This window comes from Magnolia sinica, chromosome 15, assembly GCF_029962835.1.
Source record: "Magnolia sinica isolate HGM2019 chromosome 15, MsV1, whole genome shotgun sequence".
Classification (NCBI taxonomy): domain Eukaryota; kingdom Viridiplantae; phylum Streptophyta; class Magnoliopsida; order Magnoliales; family Magnoliaceae; genus Magnolia; species Magnolia sinica.
Window position 1 is genome coordinate 250,436 of NC_080587.1, and position 13,943 is coordinate 264,378.

Sequence of the window (13,943 nt, forward strand, 5' to 3'; positions counted from 1 at the left end):
CCCCAAATGCTCTAAAGAACTGCAATCAACACTAAATGCCATAACGTTTTGACATCATTTCTGGCAGCCCCTCCATGCCAAGCCCAAATCAGCCTACTAAAATTCACCAAAAGAGGCATGACCCAGGCCATACTAAAAGTCTTACAAAAGAAGTCCCACACCTTTCAAGCGAAAGATTAGTGGAAGAAGAGGTGATCGACAGAAGAAGTCCTTGGCATGTCTTTTACAGGAGAAGAATAATACAGTCAACATATGTTTCCCTTCCAAAGGGGGAAGTGGGGTATGGTGCCTTGCATGTAGAAGGGGCCTATTAGACTCTGAAGTAGCAGATTTTGCTAGCATGATGGTGCACCTCCAGCATTTTACCCCTTTCCCGGATTTGGCCGACTCCTTGGTATGGTCAGAATCCCCCTTCAGCTCTCTTTTTTTCGATGAACTCCTACAACAAAATTCGACCCTCGAGGAATGCCTCAAGCAGAGTGATCCCATATACGTACTCGTTCTATGAGTCTCCTCCCTCACATGGTTGGCAGTTAGGAAGCATATTCTAATGGTTGACAACCTTTAGAAGGGGATGATCATCCCGAACATTGGCCTCCTTTCTATGTCCGATGCGGAATCAGTCGACCATTTACTAATCCACCACCCCTTTGCTAATCAACTCTTGAATCAAATTATGCGTACATTTCAAGTGGAATGGACAATGCCTTAGTTCTATAGCTAATATGGGTGTAGCATGGACCTCAGTTGGCGAAGGACATTTTAATATTGTGGCGATTGAGCTTGCTAGCTTGTCTTTAGAGAATTTGGGGCGGCGAACAAAATGCTCACTGTTTTGAGAACAAATTCAACATGGGAAGAAGTTTGTAGGAAGATAAAAAGGGACGTGTCTAAATGAGCTTATGATCTTCACCATCTTGATGTCAATGTTGCCCGTTCTATTTTGGGTCTATAAACTCTGGTTGAGTTGTATTTTTTGTTGTCTTGTATTTCTTGTTGTCTTGGTACTTTGTCAAGCAACTTTGTTTTAATAAAATCATTCATAACTCTCTTTTTTTTAAAAGCCACACTATTGGGTTTTCAAAATAAATTTACACACCTTCTAAAGGCATTCTTATCGACTAAAAAGAAAACAAAAATTGTAGGTTTTTAATGCTACGCTTTTATCAAGAAAGAGCCGAAACGACAAAAGAATGCAAAGAATTACATCGAAGCCCATGAAGAAGAAAAGAGAGGACAATCCCCCAAAACTTGAGAGTTTGCAACTCAGTCCAAAACATCAATCTTAGCCTGCCTACAAAAATTGGCAAAAATCCCACCATTGTTCATAGTATCCCCGATATTATCGAAATATCCCTGATATTATCCATATCTCCAGCTCTGCAATACCGATAACACTAGTAGTATCAGAAATTCCAGGTATCAACGATATATCGCTAAGTATCGCCAATGTATCACCAATAATTTTTTTACTATGTAAATCCCCAATGATACAAGCATTGATATCCTGTATGTATCACCAATATTTTCGACTATGTAAATTCCAGGTGTCACTTGTATTGCCAGCGTATTAGCGATATTTCCATAATATTGCCAATGTATTGATATCGGAAAAAATTTTCTTGTTAAAAACAAAATCCATTTCAATTTTTTTATGGGCACATGGTTGAATGCAATGTTCAATTTTTATTTTTTTATTTTTTAGAGATATGCAATGGTCAAATTGTTGACGATAATATCAATAATATCATGATATTATCGTTATTGCAACATGGGTGATATTGAGACCAATCTTTCATTTCCTTTCCAGTTGTCAACGATTTCTAGGCGAAATATCATGTGTTGTCAATATTTTGAAAAATGGATGGATGTATGGATGGAAGGTTGAATGGTTGGATGGGATGATTGGACTGATTTCTTATGATAGCACATGCTTTTAGGCCCTCATTAAATGGGAACTTATTATATATGCATTCTTTCGCAATTTCTTTATTCTTAAATATGCAAATATGTGCATTTTAGCATCTCTTGAAGTTTTACCAAAAAATTCCACCATTTTCCCATGTTTCTACGCATTTCCGATTATCGATGATATCGATATTGTTTTTGTATCTCCAGTGTTCGAAATATTGGAATCGCATTACTTGTCGCTTCCTTGGGAAACAGATACATATCGATTATCGCACGGGATATATCTTTCGTATTGGGTAATTTATCACACTTTTTGGGAAACATTGGGGAAATGGTTGAATTTTTCAACAAAACTTCAAGGATTGTTAAAAAAAGACATCAATACATAATTTTATAGCATCTCAAAAAAGAACTGCACATATAGGTTTCCTTTGTATAAGGTCCTAAGCCATCCCTATCTGACTGAACTAATGCAATTATATTCAAATTGAATGCATAACATTTAGAGTGTATGTGATGATCATTTCATCAAACACTCCTAAATAATTCGAACTTAATCCCAATTGATAGCTGGTTGAAGGGAAATTTCGGAAAAAATAATAATACTTTAATACTTTTTATTAATTTTTAATTAATAATATTTTTTATTTTTTGAAAATTGACATGGACTTAACAAATCAGTAGATCAGCACTCATACATGCTTGATTTCATGTTTGGAGTGCAAAATTGCAAGCAATTTGGGAGAAACTAAGGAAATTTTGAATTTTCCCCAATTTCCCCAAATCGAAACGCCTACACTCAAATTTCAAAATTAGAGTGTATGTGATTATCATTTCATCAAATACTCATAAATACTTCGAAATTAGTCTCAATTAACAGCTAGTTAAAGGAAAATTTCGAAGGAAAAAAAATGGAGAACATGAAGAACCAATGGATATCGAAATCAAAGCTCCAACTCCATGATTTTTCATGCAAAATAGTGAAAAACCAATGGATTTATAACCATTTGACATTGATTTAACATAATTTCAACCAAAATTAAAGGATCGGAGATTGAAAATGCTCACTAGATCGAAAATGTGGGATATATCGGCACTAATTGTGCATTTTGTATCTCATAGGTGGGATACAAGATATGTCGTGCGATATATCGGCCAATATCGTCGATTTTTAAAACATTGTGTCCCCGACTAGCAAAACTAGTAGCGATACAGATACTTCGAACACTAAACCCCATTAAGGTTGTGGAAACATAAGTTATTCCTCACCCCCCATAAAGCCCACAAGCCAGCTAACAAAACCCATCGTCAAACAGTCCTCCCTCTTTTCCCGACCCTTCCCCCGTGCCAAGCAAGCGAGAACCCATCAATCAACTCTTGCATTACCCAATCAACACTAAAAGATCCCAAGGTTTGATCCCAAAACTCACTTTGAGGCAATGAAGGATGAGATGGTTTATGTCTCCGCTTTTTTTTTCTTTTGTGAAAGATGATGATATTTATATTGTATTGAAAAAGAGCGAGCTCTTAAAACAGATACAATACAACCTTACAACCCAACAAAAAACAACAAATCATTTGATTGGCCCATCCTATTACATCCATTTTAGTCCTATATACATCCATTTATGTCTCACTCTCATTTTGGAAGCAACATTCATTTCTTTCCCTCCACATAGCCCACAATAAAGCCATCACATCTAATCTCCGCATTGTGGCCTCCTCTTCCATTGTCCCACCTCCCGGCCAAGCAAATAGTAGTGCGCCTAGGGATCCCGGCATCACCCAATGGGCTTTAAAAAAAGCAAATAAAATTTTCCTAGACCTTCCATAAAAAGGAACAGTTGATGACTAAATGATCAACTCTGAATAAAATTTTCCCACCAAACTTTTGGCAAGACACCACACATCCACACAAGAGAGCACCACTTACTTCACCCAAGGCGGTCCTCATTCTGCAAGCAAAGGAAGCAAACATAGGTGATTATTATCTTTCTCTTACGCAAACTATCCATCGCAAGCACCTTCTTCCTGCCCACCAACCATGCTATCATTGCAACCTTGGGCAGGGCCCCCTATGACTAGAGAAAGGAGGTGCGCGCACAATCACCACTAGAAGAAATCGGATGGAGCAAACCTTAGGAGGATAAAACAAAGAAATGCCCGGCCTTCTCGGCGGTCCAAACCACAATATCTAAAGACATGTCGAGGGAGATGCCTAAGAGCCTTATTGACAGACCTATGATAATAGACTTCTAGCAATTTATCTGCAAAATAATTGTAGTCTATCCAACTCTTTAATTTGATATAGTCCACAGTGCAATACCATGCCAGCACTCTTCCTGTAGTGGCCTATGCCCGATCAACATCTGGTATTAAGTCCACACTTCCAGTTTTGAGCATACATGAGAGTTGAAGCATGCAAGAATGGACTGTCATTGTACAAAACTGTGAAACCTTGACCGAAGAAAGCATGTCTAGCATGCACACTTACGTGAAAGGGAAGCCTATGTTTGTCATCCATTAGTAGGAACTCTGGTGCCAAATGACATCAAGCTATGTGAAATTGCACCTGGACAGATCAACTAATGCCGTATGCAATAGCATATCCAACAAGATGGGAAGGAAGAAGAAGGTTAGAGTTAGTTACTCCTATCTTCGAAGATCTAAGTAGGAAGAATTGATAAGGAGCAGCTGGAACCCTGCATCCATTTAGAGGCACATTGATGGGGACATCAGAAGACCTACTCGGGTGTGCCAGAGACAGAAACGACCACTCACATCAGCACAGCTTTCTTTGTGGATGGGAGACGAGTTCAAGATGGGGCCCGCGGGGCCATTTTGAAGACCCCACATGCATTAGACGTGCATTAGGAAGACCTCGCCTTGGGAAGATGCATGTGGGCTGCTTAGGGGATCATTTTACTCATAGAATTTCTATTTCATATTGATCCGACCGTTGAATCTTGTCGATCAACCCATCAGCCCACCAGATCTTTTAGATCTATGCCCCTTGGACTCTGATCTTGCTTTCTTTATGTTTCTTGTTATTTTTAGGAGTTATTTGATGGTTGAGATTAATAATATATGTTTTAGTTTTCTTATTTTAGATGGTGGGCCACTTAACTGAGTGGCATAGTTGTAATTATGCTGAATTTTAATTCTGAATTTTTTAATTATAAAACCACAAGGGGAGTGGAGTTCCAACCCTAATGGAGATTTGAGAAGAAAAAAAGAAGAGAGAAGCCCTCTAGAATGAAGGAATTTTCCTCATTGTTTTCTAGGATTTTTTTCAAAAAAACTCTCCCTTCCAATTAACTTGTGAAAGGGTAGAAGCTTGTTGGTGGTGGATTCCAAGGTACATCATTCCTCTTCCTCTTCTTCGAAAGGTATTCTTCGTCTTTCATCATTCCTCTCTCTTCTTTGAAAGGTATTCTTCCTCTCTTGTCTTCCTCTTTTCCCTTCCATTACAACCCTCTAAACCCTACATCTTCAATTTCTTATTTTCCCCAATTTTTAAAAACCATAATTCCAAAATCTTCAATTCCCATGAACCCTAATTTTCCTAATTTCAGATTTTCTCATTTCCTAACCTTAATCATAAAACCTACAAATCTGTCCATTGAGTGTGGAACGTGCCCATGCTAAATTAGAAGTTTTATCCTTCCATCGGTCCTAGTTTTAATTGATTTATATGATTTCTTAGCATGCGGGCATGTGATTTAGGTTAAATCAGATTTTACTTCCTATTGTTTACTCTTAATTAACCGGTAGGTTAGCGTCTTTTGTTAATTGAATTACTTTATGGACTCTTTCATTATCTCCACATTGCATGCTAGCATTAAATCATGTGTCCTGCATCACATATGGCATTGTCCCCCTGCCAAGCATTTCAAGCTGAATTCCTACAGAAGCTCAACAGGGTTCTTCGACCCCGCTAGGATAGGCGGCTTAATCAAAAAAAGCAGGGGGTGAAGCTTCAGTGCAATTTTCTGATTATGCGGGGTAACAACATCAAATTAAACCAAAGCCGCAGCTCTTCTACATGGGATAAGGTTGCCTGCAACTTGTAACTTCAGTTCCATCTTAATTGAAGGTGATTCAAGCAATGCAATCAGCTCAATCAAGTCAAAAGTGCTGCTCATGGAGCAATGCAATTCCTATTGAGGAATCCAGGCACTCATGTTCTTCCATCATTGCATCCATTTTGACACGTTCAACTTGCAGCTGACACAGGCAGATTGAATGACAGGTCGACGAATCAGATGATTGTTCTGTTTTTGCTGGTTCTCTTGTTATGGTGAGTTGGTCCAAGGGTGTTTTCTATTCTTCTCCAAACTTTGATTGGTTGCTGTTTGTTGTATTGTCACTTTTTGCTTCCTTTTAAAAAAGATCTTTCCATTCAACAAAAGAAGTAAATAAATAAAATAACTCCTGTTTGAAAGCTTATTGAATTGCCTATCCGACAAGAAACAACAAGTTTCGACAATAATTGAGTAAGATACGGGCCCCAATATGATCAGGTGCCGTGATGTGATGGAAATATGAGTTCTTGGGTTTCCCTTCAAAGTGTGGCAATCACTGAGACACTTTACATTTTAATTAGGTTGTAGAATGAAGGAAACTGAATTAGACTATACAAGCATCAAGTGCGTTTCAGGACAAATGGACAATCCAGAAACAATGACTTGTCTAGAGAAAATAAAGGTGTTTCTATTTTTATTTTTATTTTTAATTGTGGAATAGGTTATTGTGTGTGGAATATGGATTTTGAAAAAAAAAAAAAAAAATTTACCACAAACCCAAGGCCATGGTGCACGTAGCCTTTGACTCAGAAAACAAAATGGTAACTTCAAGGCTAGATCCCTAATTCTATTAATGGAAATTTAAACTTTCCTAGAAACTACCTCCTCAATCACGAGTCCATCTTAAGAGTTGGAAAAGATCCGTATGCCCTCAGGAAGATCCCTGGTATTTGATTCAATACAATCACTCATCCCCTGCAAGACTCAAGAAGAAGTTTCCATCCCCATCACAATATCTAAAAATACCCACCATTACAAATACTCTGGAACTTGCACAAGGACCTGTCTTTTCAATTTTCAAACTTCCATAAGACGCACCCATGATCAATGCAATTTTCAAACTGCTATTGTAAGGAATTCAATGATCCGTTCAATTCAGTAAAGCATATTGCTAGATTATGTAGTCTCTTCTTATTTCTGGTTATTTGTTGAACTCTAGTGATCCATTCCAAACTAACAAGCCTTCGAAGCTGAAGCCGCATCAAACAAGCACCTGGAAAAGAGGTCCAAGATCTTTAAATTTTGCAGGGGCCAAGGTAAGTTTGTTGTCCGAGAAGACGATTTTGGGGATCAAACAAAGTCAAACCAAAGTGAAAACAGTGCCATTGCATAGCCTACCAAGTGAACCCTGTCATCTCGACCCACTTAAATCTAACTCCTCTCTCGGCAAGTTAGTCGACATTTTGTGTTGTTAGTGTTTTACCAACAAATAAAATTCTTATTGTCTTCACTTGATTGATTTATTTATTCGCATATAAAAGTGCCCGTGTCTTTAGTAACGCTAATAATAATGGATTATCACCATGCAGAATCAGGAAATTTTTTCGGATCTATCTGAAGGGCAGCAAATGTGAATAAAACCACAAACAATTTTTCGATCAAACTTCACCTTACTCCGAGCCAAGCTTCCCCACACTGTCGATAGGCCAGGATAAACTGGTGGTTGTCGACCCCCAAAGTCATCAAAAGCATAATCCACATAGTTAACAAGAAACCGATTTCTTTCAGCCCCATCAGATGATTCCTGCTGCACCCTGCAGAATTCACTCTCAAATAAACAAAAGCCAAATTACAAATAAGTTTATTAACAAAGAGAAGATCATTGATGTATAGCTTTCATGGTTTTTGTATGGTTAATGATACTATCAAAAAGGGAGAAAAATAGCAAGGGGGTGGAACTCCCAAATGTAAAATTACAAGAAACAGGAAAGAATTCTCGAAAGTAATCAAAGGATTATCCCCCCTTTACTGGCTAGGGTAGTCACCTTCTTATCGCTAACACAAGATGGAGGGAAAATAAGATGTTTAGCCTGAAAGACAATTGCCTAAGCAGGTTGATAGAAAAGAGATTCTCGACAACTCCATGGTAGACTCCTTGATCAATCAAAGGATTGATAGAGGGGGTGGAACTCCCAAATGTAAAATTACAATAAACAGGAAAGAATTCTCGAAAGTAATCAAAGGATTATCCCCCTTTTACTGGCTAGGGTAATCACCTTCTTATCGCTAACACAAGATGGAGGGAAAACAAGATGTTTAGCCTGAAAGACAATGCCTAAGCAGGTTGATAGAAAAGAGATTCTCGACAACTCTATAGTAGATTCCTTGATCAATCCTTGGAGAAAGACAACTCCAATAATCCGAAGGGCCCAACACCCACTGCAACTCCTAATCATCATAGCCTTTTCCCAAACATTTGGGGTCAGCTTGGTTCTCATGACTGCTTGACAGAAGTTCAACAACATGCTGCCCACCTAACATCAAGTGAGATGGCTCAATTCAACTAATGAGAAGTATTCGACCTATTAGTTAAAACCTCCTACATTGAAACAACATAGAATGGAAAAAAGATGGTAAGAAAACCTCATTGAGATATATGTCAGGACACCCCATTGAAGCCTCCACCATGCAGTGATACATGCCACCATCATCCTAGCTTTGTCCTGGCTATTTGGGGTCACACTTTACGAGCCGGTTTAACTAGGCCCTCCAATTCAAGGCCTCATCCTCAGTGGGTAAGCAAGCCTTCATATCCCCTCTCACCACCTCAATCCAAGTCAATTTAGGTCTTCCACCCATTCTCTTTTAAGCCCTCCTTCAACCCTAATAAAAGTTCCCTTCTTATTGCAGCTGTCTCCAATCTTTGTGGCACATTATTGAACTATCTGTGCTCCATCATTTTACCTCTTATCAGTAATCCTCCTATATTGCTTCGGACAACCACATTCTAATTATATTCTTCCTAGTGAAATTGAATATATACAGGAGAAATGTCCGCATGCGATCGAAACTATGGGAGCTTCCAATAGGGTCGAGCAAAGCAGACCCACTGTGATGTGTTATATGCATTTACAATGTCCATCAATTACACACTCCCTAGGGCCAGAGGGTGAAAATCAGCCTGATCCATGACCCAGGTGGACCATAGCATGATGTCTATATGCCATCCGACATGTTCATTCTAAGCAGCTCACCTTGTGAGGAATTGTTTTTCATACTATTATTAGACTATTAAACTATAACAAGTCAACTAACAACTACTCAAATGAATGCATATGCCCAAAAATGTGGGGGAAAAAAAACAACATAGAAATTTTATTGATGTCATTTTAAGAGAGAATGATAGTAATAGTGTGGGAGACGAGAGTTAAGAGGCTAGAAAGATTGATAGTCAGAGTATTAGAGTGACTGAGTGTGTGTGTGAGAGAGAGGGGGGGGGGGGGGGGGGAAGGAATATGAGACGAAGAAAAAAAAGTCCCGATGGTTAGAAATCTGACCGTTGGGAGATTATGCCATCGCATACACAGCATAAATATGGCTTATGCAGTCACATACTTCTCTTTGTGACCACATAAGACCTAACTGCATAATAACTGCATATGCCACCATGGCATATGCGATCCACTGGTCCAAAATGGCATATGCAATGGCATGATCGCGTATGGCTACAGTTATTGTATGTCAAAATAGAAAGTAAATGACCATATACAAAAAGCATACCTGGTTAAGATATTGACTGTAGCTCGAAAGGCAGCAACCTGCATGTAAGAAAAAGGAAACAAGATTAATGGAGGCAGCACAGAAATGATTGTGTACTCCAATATCAATCCATAACAAGATGAGAGAAGGCATTAATAGCCCAATTATGAAAGCACTATAAGAAGCAATGCTAGAAAGCAATGCTAGAATCTATTACTATATTAACAGACTCAGGATCCATGATAAAGAGGACCCTAGCAATGTGATAAACATGAAATACACGGAAAGCACCAGCACTACTTGTCAGAACACCTGAAGGGTTTCACCACCATCGCCTATAAGATGCAGAAGCATATTAAGGATTGGTTGGAGAAATTGCAACAAGGCAGTGGAATCAACGTTCTTTAAACTGTTGATGGCCTGCATAAAATGTTGCCCAGTTGATTAGAAGTTTTCCAAGATAAAACAGAAACATTAGTTACAAGCTAATCAACATTGTCTACTGCTAAAGTTTCCCATGAAAGCATAGCCTCTTTGCAAATATAATCGTCAAATTGCGGTATGCCATAAAGCAGATAAGAAACCAAAAACAAGAAACATAAGCACATGATTTCATATACTTCAATTTATAAATCGATTTAAACATGTGGGGTGATATTTTTGAGAACTTACTGATTTTTATTAAAGAGGTGCCAAAAGGCAACAAAGAATGCAAAGAAACAAAAGCTCCCCAACAAGCTCAAAAAACAGAAACAAAAAAAGCCCCTAAAACCCACAAGGCATCAACCCCACTCTTGGACAAAACCCCAAGCTCTCCCAACCACCTGAACAATATTATGACTGATATTGCCGAAGCATCATCCATTTCTCTCTTCCCAAATCGCCCATAGAGTAGCCAACAAACACAACTGCCATGAGCCTTTTAGGTCCTTATCTACGGAAGCTCCAAGCCAAGCTATTAACATATCTCCCATAGATTGCAGCATAACCCAGGATATCTTGAATCTGGAAATAAGGTCAGCCCACAATTTGGATGTAACCAGACAATGGAGAAATAAGCGGTTGATTGATCAAGAATCCGCCATGCAAAGCAAACACACATTAGGGAGACACATCCCTCTTTTTTTAAGATTGTCCACGGTTAAAACTTCTCTCCCCGCTAGCCAACAAAAAGCTGCAACTTTGGAAGCGGCCGAATATGAGCAAACGAACTTGGTGTTCATGGCTTACCTATTCGTGCTGGACTTAGAAAGCAAACCATAAAAGGATCTAACAGAAAATCGTCCCGACGGCTCCTTTTTCCACACCACGCTATCATGTTCTCCACTTATCAGAGTATATAACAGAATGACATCAAGAAGCGAGACTAACTCCCTTGACTCTTCATCCGAAAGAAAAAATCAGCAAGGGAGGACCCAAGCAACCGAAGAGCCGCTATAGGAAGCACAAACTGCCACAAGAATATTAGGGTCTAGAGACAAACGGGCAAGATTAGGGAACAAAATTTTCAATGGAGCATCGCCCACCCAAATATCTTCCCAAAAACATATCCTCTCCCCATTTCTGAGACAAAAGCCAACCCCATTTTGAAAGCTTGAATTCACTCCTAAAATACATTTCCATATTGCAAACGCTCTATACATGGAAGACTTCTTGGTAGCCCAACCCTCAACCTCCAAACCATATTTAGAGGCGATAGTCTCTCCAAAGCGAATTCTCTTCCGTCCCGAATCTCCACAACCATTTTCCCGATAAGGCTATATTCATCACCTCAAGGTTCTTGATACCAGCACCACCCTCTTCATAAGATTTACACTCTTCCCATTTTAGCAAATGAAAGTTTGAGCCACCCTCCATCCCTTGCCAAAGAAACTTGCATCGCAACCTATCTAGCTTGGCTAGTGCTGACTTAGGGCACCGAACAAGAGACATGAAGTAGAATGGCAAATTTGAGAGGGTTGCTTTAATTAGAGCAATATGCCCCCCAAGAGAAAGGTATCATCATTTCCACCTTGATAATTTTCTTTCAAATGTTTCAATAACTACATCCCATAGATGTTTCGTTGGTTTGCCAATGCACAGCGGCAAACCAAGATAAAAAGAAGGGAAAGACCCTGCCTCACATCTAAAGACCCCTGCAAGCCTTGAGACTTGCTCCCTTGACAAATGAATGCCCAACAAAATACTGTTCACAATGTTCACCTTCAGCCCCAAGACAACCTCAAATCAGCGGATGATCACCCGCAAGCAGTGTTCGAAATATTGGTATCGTGTTATGTATCACATACTTAGGATACGGATGACATATCGTTTGTATTGGGAAATTTATCGCGCTTTTTGAGAAACATGGGGAAACACCAGGGATTGTTAAAAAAGAGCATAATACACACTTTTAAATCATAACATCTCAAAAAAGAAGTGCACATAATAAGTTTCCTTTGTATAGGGTCCTAAGCTATGTGTGGTCTGACTGAACAAATGCAACTATATTCAAACTGAATGCAAAACATTTAGAATATATGTGATGATCATTTCATCAAACACTCATAAATACTTCAAAATTAGTCTCATTGACAACTGGTTGAAGGGAAATTTTGAACAAATATATTTTTTAATAAATTTTTTTATTAATTTTTAATTAAAAATGATGTTTATTTTTCAAAATTTGACAACGACTTAACAAATCAGTAAATCAGCCCTCATACATGCTTGATTTCATGTTTGGAGTGCAACATTGCAAGCAATTTGGGAGAAATTAGGGAAATTTTGATTTTTTTTCTATTTTTTCCCAAATCGGACCACCTACACTCAAATTTTGAAATTAGTCGCAATTGAAAATTGGTTAAAGGAAATTTTCAAAAATAACATGGAGAACGTACAGAACCAATGGATATCAAAATCAAAGCTCCAACTCCATGACTTTTCATGCAAAATATGAAGAACCAATGGATTTGTAACTAATTGACACTAATTTAACATAATTTCAAAAAAAAAAAAGGATCGGAATTTGAAAATGCTCACCGGATCGAACACGTGGGATATATCGGCACTCTTGTGCGTTTCATATCGCATAGGTGGGATACAAGATATACCGTGGCATATAAAGGCTGATATTGTCGATATTTAAAACATTGCCCGTAAGTTACACATCTCTTCATCGGCATTGCAAAAAAAAAAAGAGTATCGTCCGCGCACTGTAGATTAGAGATCGGATCAGATAACCTACCCACACTAAATCCCCGAAATAAATTATTTTGTTGCCCCTTTTCCAGCATTCTCCCAAGAGCTTCAACAACCACCACAAAAAGAAGAGGAGATAGCGGGTCCGCTTGGGGCAGTCCCCTCGAACTTTGGAAGAAAACTTTAGGAGAGCAATTAACCATCACTGAAAATGTAATCGAGCTAACACACTCCATCCAGATTCTCCATTTCAAGACACATCCAATTCTGCCCAACATATGATCAATCTCCCGCGGGATTTCGGGATTTCGACAATCTCACCCGGGATTCTGAAGGTCTCACATGAGCACAAGGTGTCTCAAAAAAACTCCTCATCTCCACCCATTTGAGCTTCTGTTCTCAAAAAAATACGGCGCTGAAGGACCAGATCTTTGAGAACACAAACATGTGACACTCTAGTAGAGAACAATAAAGATGCATCCCTTAACCACACCTTTCAGGCCTTATCTTGCTTTTAAGCATAAAAGAAATAAAATAAAAAGCTTTCTGGAGTTAACCAAAATTGGAACTCCACTACTGCAGAACCAAAAGCCAGCCTCAAAGACCTGAAATCACCATCTGGACAGTAGACCTTTTTCCCACTTTGCTTGGTTCATACCACACACATATAGTAAAAACTACCAAAGTCCAGTTAGGAAAGAAAAAACTAGGTTGCTTCAGGTAGAAAACTGACATAATTAGACCAACAGGACAACCAAATTGAGCATTGAAACCACATTGGTGTGTTTTCGGAAGATAAACAAGTATGTTCGACAAGTGCCCGATGACACGACAAAATAGGCAAATCACTCAAAATCAGTTGTACAGACACAATCATATTACCTGTGAAGTGAACAGGAGAGTACATTGAAAAGAATGTACATTTGTATCAGTAAACATATCTATTCTCGATGGTGTTTCATGTGAGCATTCGTCAAACTAGAACATTCTAGGAAAAGGATAGTGTATGTGTAAAATAGAAAGGTAAAAGACAGTAGTTTGTTTGACAAATTCCCACAAACTGGAGAA

The 13,943-nt window shown here is 38.7% G+C and overlaps 1 protein-coding gene across 6 annotated transcripts in view; it reads right to left on the reverse strand.

The window, feature by feature from the left end:
* LOC131227899 (guanine nucleotide exchange factor SPIKE 1) overlaps positions 1-13,943 on the reverse strand; it is an 81,945-nt gene that overhangs the window by 29,798 nt on the left and 38,204 nt on the right. For all 6 annotated transcript variants that reach the window (XM_058223731.1, XM_058223732.1, XM_058223733.1 and 3 more), the window contains 3 exons: positions 10,008-10,115; positions 9,717-9,754; positions 7,606-7,750 (listed from right to left, as the gene is read on the reverse strand). In XM_058223731.1, the coding sequence (XP_058079714.1) occupies positions 7,606-7,750; positions 9,717-9,754; positions 10,008-10,115 (291 nt within the window). The remainder of the gene's footprint in view (positions 1-7,605; positions 7,751-9,716; positions 9,755-10,007; positions 10,116-13,943) is intronic.